The following is a 12134-nucleotide window of genomic DNA, read 5'->3' as shown; positions in this document are numbered from 1 at the left end:
ATCACTTAGCAGTCACTTCAAAATCCGTTTATATCAATCAAACATTATACCAGTGATGTTACATGGATGTGAAACATTAATATTTAGAAAGAAAGATGAAGAAAAACTGTTAATATTCAAAAGAAAAGTACTAAGGAAAATTTTTGGACCTGTACACAATGAAAATAACATGGAATGGAGAATAAGAAGAAATGAAGAATTAAGAGGGCTGTACAAACACCGTAACATCGTCGAAGTGCTCAAGAGGAGAAGGTTGAATTGGGCAGACCATATAGCAAGAATGACAGAGAATAGACTACCTAGAATGGAATTCAGCAGAACAATAGACGGAATGAGAGGAAGAGGGAGACCCAGAATCAGATGGTAGCATAACATTCAGGAGGACACAACTAGGATGAACAGCAACAGCAACTGGACAAACAGCACACTGGACAGGCAGAAGTGGAAGAGGCTCATAGAGCAGGCGTATGGTCGATAAGGCCCTTGCCACATGTGTGTGGAAAAAAAAAAAAAAAAAAAAAAAAAAAAAAAAAAAAAAAAAAAAGAGTCTAATGAGTACAGCATATGGATTGAGAATAAATTTAAGAAAGAAGAAAGTAATGAGAAGTATCAGAAAGGAGAACAGCAAGAAACTTAACATTACCACTGGAGATCATGAAGTAGATGAAGTTCAGGACTTTTGATACCTATGCAGTGAAATAACATATGATGGATGGGTGATGTAAAAAGCAGACTAACATCAGTGGAAGAGGCACGCCTGGCCAAGAGAAGTCTGCTAGTGTTAAACTTAGATCTTAATTTGAGGAAGAAATTTCTGAGAATCTATGTTTGGAGCACAGCATTGTATGGTAGTGAGACAATGACTGTGAGAAAGCCTTTGAGATGTGCTGCTACAGAAGATGTTGAAAATTATCTGCAAACATGGAGGGATCCACACATGGGCAACGGATCATTTACTCAAAGTGAGAAATGCAAAACTAAACAAAAATACACAAACAAGTCACAGACAGGCAGCCACATTGCCAAACATTGCATGTGATTCATCAGATTGCATAAGAATTTTAAGCAATCAGAGACTGATCACTGCGATCTGTGAGATACCCACATGTGCACTCTCTAGACAAATTGCACAACCTGGTGATCCACTACTGTGATCCATCACTCATAAGGTTATTAAAAGGGGTCACTTGTATGTGAAGCCCTTGAGTCAAACCCTGTATTAACCTATTCCATGCCATAAAGGCATTGTATTCAGCAGCAATAGTTTAATCTGTGAATGTAAAATGACCCAGAGTTTTTCAAATGATGACTTTGGGAAAATATCTCATCTTATAGTCAGGTAAATGTGGTAACACATACACATGATATCAAAGCCTTGCATTTCATACTTTTAGTATGCTTGCCTTCTATCAATTTCAAGGTGGTGGCTACTATGAAAAATTATGTCACCATGTTTTTCAATTTTATCAGTTAATTCCTTCTGTAATGTTGAAGAATGGAATGATACATTCTTATTATATCAGTTCTGTGACCATTTCGGGTCAACATGAGATTCAATACCCATATTTCATATTGTATCCACTCATTACAGACAAATTACAGTTATGTATCATCCCATTCACTACTTTATTAATGTTCACATTGGTATTAACTATTATCTAAGTGATTTCAGCCTGGTTGATTGACTGATATGACCTTGCAACATCAACCGAAATGACCTTGGTGTGCTGCTACTGTAAACAGCTGAAAGCAAGGGGAAACTACGTCCTTAATTATTCCAGAGGGCGAGAAGCTCTACTGTATGGTTAAATGAATAATGGAGGTAAAACAGTCTCAGATCTCTGGTTAGGGATTACTCCTTATCATCAAAACTAACTTCTGAAATAACAGAATATATTTTTATATGATGTGAAATACTCACAATAAGAGCTGCAAGAATGGCATCATGGTGTTCCCTTTTTGATGGCTGTAGAATATCCCATTCATCTTCAGACACTTGTTGTGAAATGTTCTTCTCCTGCTGTATAGTGTGGGACAGGGCAGCTACAAAACTGTGAGCCACTTCTGATATGTGACAATAAATGCCTTCCTAGACATCAGTGCACATTCAAACATTAGTAATCTAGTTAAAACATATGCAAGGTGGACCAGAACTCCACTGATAAACTTGCAGAGATGGTAGCATGAACCAAAACCAGAAAAAAAGTCTAGTTAACCTGGACACTGAAATGCATGCATTAAGAGTATGAGCATTTGTTCATCACTTTCTATTATGAAACACATCTTGTCTACTGAACAAGTGCTCATAGCTCTTGAGGTATTCATTTTAGAGCCCATGTTTGGTAGACATCTTTTTCTCACTTTGCCCCACATTATATCCTCCAAAAATATAAAATGCAAGAAGCTTACAGTAGAAGAGATTTGGTTCATAGTATCAGAGAAAAAAAGAGCTCTTAGCTCATTTGGTACTGGTATGCATTTTAAAGCCACCATTTACTAGACAGTTCTTTCTTGTTTGCATCCAAACTACTGCCTCTAAAAGTTTGTCTGTGGAATTCCAGTTCATCCTGTATATAAGTTGTGTGCACATTATGCCTGTGAAAATTGCAACTTCATGAAGGAATAATCAGAACAAATGAATTTTAGAGGATGGGTGATCTAACAAACAAATGTAGAAAGCAATAAAAAACACTGAATGCTAAATGGTAGGTGGTGATGCTGCTATCTACTGAACCAACAGCCTCTACATGTTTTTACCTAAACGTAACAAATTCTAAATGTGATACTGAAGAATGTCAACCTATGCAGCTTCTTCCTGGGTCCAAAGTTCAAATGAATTCATTAACTGACGAGTGACACAAGAGAGCTGCTAATCAATAAAAACCCAAATATGTTCAACAATCAGCATACCAAGAAAATGAGCACTTTTTGTGTTGTGATACAGTGCCAGAAAGGTAGGGAAGTAAGTGTACCACTTTCTTTCTTAAACTGAATGCTTCTCCATTGTGTAGCAGTTGGGACTGCCCATAGTATCCAATGATTTCAAAATGGATCCATTTGGTAGCATGCTATTACACATAATGCATGGGCCCATGACCACGACTGCCACCACTGGGTCACACTGCGGATCTACTGTTTACAAGGAAGTGTGAAAAACAGCAGGATCCATGACAGTGGCAGTGGGGCTACTAGTAAGAGAAATCAAAGATCATGATGCAGTTACTGTAGGATCAGTGACAACAACCACAGCCAGTTACACATGTTCAAAATTGATAGTAGTTCCAGCTTTTGGTAAAGCTACACCATTTCCAGCTTTTGTTATGCTAAATAAAACTGGGAAATATGTGCATCAATTAAGCTTTCATTTCAAAGCAAGAGATATTGTCAATCCCAATTTTTTATAAAATCAAATTGTCGCCTTAATGTATTCAGAGTCATCAATTAATTTGCAGACTTTGTCCCCTTGTAGACCCCAGCAATCTGTCACAAGAAGAAGATTGTGCTCTGTTATCTTGCCATTTAAGGACACATATGCATATTTTACCTGCCTGGCTGAAATTTTCCACTGTTGTAAAAAAAGATTAACATCCCTATGACATCTGGATTGAAATTAAAATTAAAAGTTTTGCTTACCAAACAATCTCTCTTCTTGATTGAAGTGTTACAGATAAAGGCAACATTGCTGCCATCCCTCAACAGGTCAATAAAACCATAGGGATTCATAACATCTGGCACAATGAGCAGCCACTGGTAATATGGTGTCATTAATCTTTGCTCTTTAGCCTGTTAAACAAATACAAAATATGTGTGAATGTAGCCTTCCCCAGTGTATACTGCTTATGAAAATCTCTAAAGTTTTCAGCTGGTTGACAGTGTTAAATATCACATGTTTTGATGAGTTTCATACTCATCATCGTATGGCAAAGTCAATAAAATGATGAGTATGGTACTCACCAAAATGTGACTGATTTTCAACACTTACATCCTGCTGGAGACCTCAGAGCTTTTCATCAAATGTGAGATCTATTCAGCATTATAACATTAAAAACCAAAAACAACAAAACAAAAGATCACACACACACACACACACACACACACACATGCACACACACATGCACAAAACATAAAAATACAAATTTGATTCCTTTTAGTTTTAGTTACATGATAATAATAATTATTGTTATTTTATGACCAATTGCCAACATCTATGTCTCATTCTCAATGCTTATTCCTTATTGAAATTTATTTAAAAATATTCATTGTGCAATAATTTCCATATAGGTACAGAAATATTTGTCCATCATCTTGCATCAGCATTCTACCATCAATTCAACAAATAAAAATACATTTGATGGTTGTTTGGTTATAAAAATTGCATTCATAATTTCAAAAGCATAAAAAATCAACAAGCAATAATTTTATACTGTTTTAGAGCACCGTTACAATATAGTCTGCTGTTGATGTAAGTGAAATTGCTTTCTTTTAAACTTTCGATGGGAATCTTCAAGAGTTCCTATTATAACACTATGAGTCAATGCCCACTATATAAAAATGTTATGAACAAAAAGTGAAGTGAAATTGCCTGTTTGTTGATGGGGTATTGTTAGAAACATATGTTAAAGGCTATATACTAAGTTTCAAGGACTTTCTTTCACATTCTGCATAGATCTTATTGTTGTTGTTGTGATCTTCAGTCCAGAGACTGGTTTGATGCAGCTCTCCATGCTACTCTATTCTGACATGCCTCTTCAATCTCCAAGTAACCACTGCAACCTACATCCTCCTGAATCTGCTTATTGCATTCATCTCTTGGTCTCCCTCTATGATTTTTACCTTCCATGCTTCCCTCCAATAATAAATTGGTGAGCCCTTGATGCCTCAGAATGTGTCCTACCAAGCTATCCCTTCTTCTAGTCAAGTTGTGCCATAATTTCCTCTTCTCCCCAATTCTATTCAGTACCTCCTCATTAGTTATATGACCTACCCATCTAATCTTGAGCATTCTTCTGTAGCACCACATTTCAAAAGCTTCTATTCTCTTCTTGTCTAAACTATTTATCGTCCATACTTCACTTCCGTACATGGTCATTATAAGGAGCTATTTTCAATGTTGCATCATAAACTGTGGCATAAATTATCAAAGAGAAGTTGCCACCAAAAATATTTGTGTAGGCTCTCACAATCACCAATTGTGTTCTGTGGATCTCATCAAAAAATGAAAATCTGCACAGATTTGGAATGAGTTGAGGAATATGCAACAAACTAGAATCAGCAGTTAGATACTGAATCTGTATACTGTTTTAACAATAAGCACACTGCTATATACTGTTCATTATCATCTGCACTGATACATAACTATGAAGTCATATCTAGGTGTATGCATTTTAATGAATAGAGGGTGATCAATCCTTAATGCAGCAACCTGGTGGGCATCTTTTTATTATGCCAGCTGCCATCCAGAAGCAGTGCTAGCAGGGAGCATATTTCGCCTCTGCTGTGACGCCTTTGTTTGTGTAGAATTGTTGTGAAGGTATCTAATGTTGGTAGGCAATTTGAATACAGTGTATTGAGTGAAAGTGTTTCAAGTGAAATGGCTAAATACATGTATTCCATTCACAAAAGAATATTCTTGTATGATTCATATCATCATATGTGTGTACACGATCAGTGTAGGCTGTAAGGAGTTTATTTCAAGAGGAATTTTTTGATGTTCATGTTCCTAATCAGAGTATGATTCATCAATTGATAAATAATTTTTCATGAAATGGGAAGTGTTCTTGAAAGGAAACACAGACAGCCATATACAGTACTCACAGAAGAAACTCTCAATAGCCATGGGTAAACTCTGGAAAGGTCTCCTGGAAAATCAGTTTGATGTCTTTCTCAGCAAATGAAAATTTCCTGTAGCTCTCTTCAAATGGCCACAAAGTTACTGAAGTTACAGCCTTATAAAACACCTGCAGTGCAAGGACTTAAACTGGGTGATGCTGCAAAAAGGTTGCTGTTTTGTGAATGTATTTTGAATAGTGTGCATAAGAGAAAAATTGACACTCACCAAACTTTGTTTTTGGACAAATCATGGTGCCCCTAAGTGGATATGTTAATTCACAAAATAACCATTACTGGAATTATGAAAAGCCTAATATGACATGAGGCACCTCTGCATGATCAAACAATAGGAGTGTGGTGTGCTGTTAGCGGTGACAGAATATTAGGCACTATTTTAACAATTAACAGCAAGAGTAACGTGAAAAACATTTTGCAGCCTTTTTATTTTATTTTATTTTATTTTTTTTTTTTTTGGCCAATTAACTGAGAGAGAATGTGCTTTCATGACCTTTCAGCAGAACTCTGTGATTGCACACACAACCAACTTCTCATTACAAGGAAATTCCTAATGTGTTTCAAGCTAAGAGCTATCACTGACAACATATGGCTTCCTGCAATTTAACCCCCTACAATTTTTATCTCTGAGGGAGCATTAAAAGAGAAAGTGTACAAATCAAATTCACACACTTTAGATGAACTTAAAACTAACATTTGTCCAGAAATCGATGATGTTTCTAAGAGGAAACAGCACTCTGTAATGAAAAACATGCTGAGCAGGTGTGAGGAATGCTGAACAATGAAGGGAGGTAGTTCCAGCATCGCCTTGCTTAATAAACATGAGCAACTTACTTTTATTTTTAAGTGTTTATGTTAAGTATATTAAAAATAACTTATGCAACAGACTGGGCTACAGTTATTGTCGACTTCCTGTTACCTGCACTGCAGGCACAACAGCCGATCCCACTAGCTGGTCACACACCACGAAAACGGTTGTGTTAGTGATCAATCACCCTGTAGTAGCAGCAGTAGTCATCGTATTTGTACTCATCCATAGACCACATTTATAAGGATACTGGGCATGTTTTAGTACTAGAATTCAAGAATAACAAAAATATTGTAATTCATATATACTTATAGGTCTAGTTTCACAAGGATGGGATAGATAGCTCACATTAGGAACCAGCCCAGCATTTGCCTGAAGTGATTTAGGGAAGCCATGGAACATCAGAATGGCTAGATGGAGACTGAAGCCTTCCAAATACAAGGTCTGTCTGTTTAAAACATCATTCTGTTTATCCCTAGTGTATAACACTGTTTACAAAGAAGTTAATTAACAGTTTAAAAGACAAGTGCTACACTGTCGATTCATTTCTCACTCACAGTCACTACATACACATTATACACACATTGTTTCATAATGTAATTCTACACATGCTATAAGCTGACTTCAGAACCATAGCGTTGATGTCCAAACATCATTCTGTGTTCTGCAACTCAAAAACTCAATGAACAACCCCCAACAATGAGCAAGATTTTGAGCTCAGAAAGAGGAAAGGGTGTTAATATTATACACTGTATAGCTTTGAGCATAATGTTTTCTATAATAGAAAAATAAGTAAATAAATAAATAAAATAAAATAAAGAAAAGGAAGCGAGGAACATAGTGTGAAAGTGCTATGTGAAGTACTGCATGTTTTATTATCAGTTTTATTTATTTATGTCAATCCTTCACAGTACAGAATTTATTGCTTAACAGGTACTTTTTATCTGTCATTTTAAGTAATTTTGTGTCAGTCTGACCACAGCCACAGACATGTGCCTTTGGGTGTCTGTGTGGTTCTGTACATGAGTGTGTGCATGACTACTAGAGAAAGAAGAAGAGCTTGAAAGGTAGTCTAAATACTGCATTCTGTTGCATGTTTCTATTTGCCACACATCAGTCAGTTATAGAGGAGTAGCTGCCTTTCCTCCATTTTACATATTATTCTATTCAGCAATTTTTAATATTTGAAAAAGCATTAACTTCACTTGACAATGGATTTTATATTCAAGGTCATCGTATAGTTAGGTAAAGAAAATAGTGAAATTGGGGAGAAGTTCTTTACTTTGAAAACATGCTTCTGCTACTTCAGCTACAGCAAATATCTGATGTTTAAAACATCTCCTGTTGATAGCTAAATATTTCTACATAATCACATTGATTCTTATTATTTGCTGATAGTTATCCATGTGCAGTGTGAAAGGAAGCCTGTTTTACTTGTCATACTAAGACTCTTGCTTTCTTTAAATCTCGATGGTCAAATACTTCATAGGTGTGGCTAATAAACAAATGCTTTTACTCTGTACAGAGCCCCTTTTTTTTGTTTTTGATCTCATAGGAGCTTATGGGATACCTTTACACCAATTACAAAAATCCCACACTGGATTCTAGACTAAGAGGTGAAATACATATGAAAGCTTTAATGTGTTCGTACAGTGGTTATGTAAATCACACTCCACGTGAAACAGGTGTTTATTATTAGCAACAGTATCATTCAGGATTTAATATATTGAACAGTGGATTTATTAATTATAAGGTCTTTGAAGAGATCTCCACAAGAGGTGCAATTATGTACCAGTATACATACCTACCTGCACATGTAACTGTAGTCTGCTATTAAGCATGGTTCCAAGTAATATTAAAGTAATAGAGTGTTTCATTTATTCTTGACAATGTGCTTCTACAGCTGATTAACATAAACTTAAGAAAGTCATCACAGTTTTTATTTAAGATGCATGTATTAAGCCCTTCCACATCCATGTGCTCAGTGTGGCTGATTGCCATGCAGGAGACCCAGGTCCAATTCCCTGTACAGCTAAGAATTTTTTAATTATGAGGAACTTGAATGCAGCACTCTCATGATGCCATTTGAGGAGCTTCTTGAATAAAAATTAGTGGCTCCAAGGTCCAAAAAGCCAATAATGGCTGGGAGAGCTGTGTGCTGATTCCATGCACCTCCATAACGCATCTGCATGACACTGCATCGCAGAGGATGATATGACAGCTGGTCAACAAGTCACATGGTCTTCTGGGCCTGATTGCAGAGTTACTAAGCCAAAGTGGATTTCATTCTATATTAGCACTCTCAGGTGACAAGGTGGCCAAAGTGGAATGGTCCCATGATTTAAAATGTTTAATTGTCAAGTTAAACTTTCAAAGGTACATGTGGGAATATGACACATACAATGTTTCACTTTGTTGACTGCACTTATACCAAGCATGACTAGTAAAAAGTTTAACCAAGGTGGCTGGTGAATATTACGCAAGTGCTAATAGATAACTACTCCTGAGAAAGCACCCTGTTGCTGACTAGCTCTATCATGTGATTTTCATTAGAGGTACTGTACTCTGTGGAAGCACTAATCCTGTATAATAGTTAGGTAATACAGCATAGCGAATTAGTTTCAGCTGCTTCTCTGAGTTTATAACACAATCTGTTACTATACATACCTGATGAAGTAAGACAGATGCAAGACTTTCAGGAACAACTGCCAATATATGGCTGCTGAGTTTACCATGGGCTATCTTACGAAACAGCTGCAGTACTTTTTCATTCATTCTGTAAAAAATAGGTTCGTGATTTTGGAAACATGCTGGAGAAATCCACTACATGACTATATTCCAATCTGCCAATATGTTATGTATTCTATAAAAAGGGATATAGTTAATAGTCCAGATGGTGTGAAACTGATGACACATATTACAAATATTATTAGAAGTGATCAAAGTGTTGGCAATAAAAGTATTAATTCATGTGATGATGGTACTTTGAAACATACAGTGTACAGTATGAGCTAATACATGATTTTCAATTAGAGAGATGTTAGATGAGATGACGAAGACATATTACTTCAGTCTGAGTCTACTGTTTATTCCAGCTGATCCCAACATGTCACTGATAAGCTGGGTGCTGAGTGGCCATACTTTATACTTACTGAAATAGTGACATATCAGGTACATCTACTTTTATACTGTGCCCGTCACTGTATAGCAAATTTGTATCAACATTAGTCATTCGCTAAGCAGTTCCATTCTCAACTGTTGCAAGCCTTCAATCGTACCTTAATCATTCTATTCAATTTCCATGCTGCCTGGATAAGATATGTACTGGAGGAAGTAGAATTGTTGCCCAGCCTGCTTTGGGTACAGGTTCCTTAAATTTAGCAAATATGATTTTGTGAGAATTTCATTGCCTTTTCATATGGACTGTATCGATCTGTTACAACTGTGCGGGACATCCACATTCGTGACACCACTGACCAGTGAGTCTCTGTGGCAGTGTGGAATATCTGCAAGGGACATAGCAAAGATAGTTTGGTGCAGGACCTCATGTAATGTGGATCTAATGTATTGTGCTATGTCATAGTAAACTGTTATTACGCAACATCATCTCATCTACATTCTTGGTACTTCTTCCTATACTGCTTGGGGAAATCTACCATATTGTTGACCCACAACTAGTGTGGCAACCATGCTAGCAGAATTTCCCATTCCATTTTGGTTTACTACACACTAACAATGCAAGCATTTCACCCACTCTTATGGCAACAACTGCTCCATGCGACTGCATCTCATGGCTTCTGTTGAGTGATGTGTTTCAACAGTGTTACCTGTGCGCTCACTGACAATCTGTGCTAAAATATGAACTGTGTCTGATTACATATGCTCCCTTGTGCAATGCCGTACCTCCAGACATGCCACAACAATGGTCACCACTGACCACCCTACTATTGGACTTGATGCAGCTTTCAAATCCACATAGGCTACTTAGATTTTGGATCCTAGTGCTCTGCTTGCACACATTATAAATGATTCTGTGAAAACTGCAACATCCAAATAAACTGTGCCATGACCACTATTCAACAGTGGGACCACCATGCATGACCCAATGTACAATCTCCAAAATGTTTGGACACCATTAAAAGATGCAATGGAGAAATGAGGACTTCTTGGACACCACATTTTGGATATTGTGGATTGTCAAACTGCCACTCCATCTGCAGCTTGTCATGATTACACATGGAACAGAACTGCTTGACAAGAAGCCCAGCCTCACAGATAGGCAATGTAACATAGGAAATGCTTTAATTACAAGGACACCACGCTACAAGTAGATCTCCTCCTCCTGCCCCACATACCGCACTGACCCAGTGCGGATTACAGCTGATGGAGATAGCACCTTCAGCTCCAGCACTGACCTGCAGGCTGTTCATGATACTACCCTGGCAGTTGACAATACTGCATCAGCTGACACTGTTGCCCATTTTTTAAATTTAAGTAATGAAATTTTGATTGCCAGAGCCTAATAAGTAAATCTGTACCCCAAATGTTCACTGAAAGCAAGGGTAGTGCTGAGTATGCCCAAAGGAAGCACGATGGGACTGCTAATGTTTGCCACACCTATTTGTGATTTACCAAGTTTTATGAGCAACATTCTTGGATTGTTCACTGAGATACTATTCTGTACAGGGTAAACCATGAGGAAACCTGGTATTAGTTAAAGAAAATTTTGTTGTAGTAGAGCTACAGCCTCTTAGCAGACCAGAGTCAGCAGCAGCAGCAGCAGCTTATCATTTGTATTCAGATTTTATAAACTGATGAGCCAAAACATTATGACCACCTGCGTAATAGCTTGTTTGTCCATGTTTGGAATGAAGTACATCACTAATTCTGCATATCAGAGATCTGACAGATTGTTGCTAGGTTTGTGGAGATATGTGGAATTAGATGTCTATGCACAGGTCGTGTAATTCATGTAAATGACAAGCCACTGATCTGTGTACATGGTAATGGTGCCCACTAGAGACCCAAATGGGGTCCCTAGGATTTACATCAGGCAAATCTGATCACAGAGACATCAACCTGAGTTCACTATAATCTCCTCAAACTACTGAAGCATGGTTCTGGCTCTAAGACATGGACAGATATACGGCTGAAAGATGACATTGCCATCAAGGAAGACATCAAGTGTGAAGGTATTCAGGTGGTTCACAGTTGTCATTTTGTCTTTGATTACTACCACATGTCCCACACAAGTGCAGGAGAATGTGTCCCATAGCATAACACTGCTCCTACCAGTCTGCATCCATGGCACACTGCACATTTTGAGCTGCCATTCCCTGTGGTGATGGTGTTTGTGGAGATAACCATTGACCTAGTGCAACAAAAATGTGCTTTACCTGAGAAGCTGACATATTTCCGTTGATCAATAGTCAAATCCCAATAGTCCTATGCCCACTGCAATCATAATTGATGGTGTCATTGG

At 37.4% G+C, this 12134-nt stretch overlaps 1 protein-coding gene across 1 annotated transcript in view; it reads right to left on the bottom strand.

Annotated features, from left to right (window-relative positions):
- Positions 1 to 12134, bottom strand: part of LOC124735543 (ionotropic receptor 93a) — a 295666-nt gene that overhangs the window by 133052 nt on the left and 150480 nt on the right. Inside the window, exons 5-7 of the mRNA XM_047248570.1 lie at positions 9320 to 9428; positions 3634 to 3783; positions 1922 to 2089 (exon numbers count right to left, since the gene is read on the bottom strand). Coding sequence (XP_047104526.1) covers positions 1922 to 2089; positions 3634 to 3783; positions 9320 to 9428 — 427 coding nt within the window. The remainder of the gene's footprint in view (positions 1 to 1921; positions 2090 to 3633; positions 3784 to 9319; positions 9429 to 12134) is intronic.

The sequence above is a fragment of the Schistocerca piceifrons genome, chromosome 1 (genome assembly GCF_021461385.2).
Source record: "Schistocerca piceifrons isolate TAMUIC-IGC-003096 chromosome 1, iqSchPice1.1, whole genome shotgun sequence".
Classification (NCBI taxonomy): Eukaryota; Metazoa; Arthropoda; class Insecta; order Orthoptera; family Acrididae; genus Schistocerca; species Schistocerca piceifrons.
Note: the sequence above shows the minus strand (reverse complement) of the source record. Positions and strands in the feature narration are given on the sequence as shown.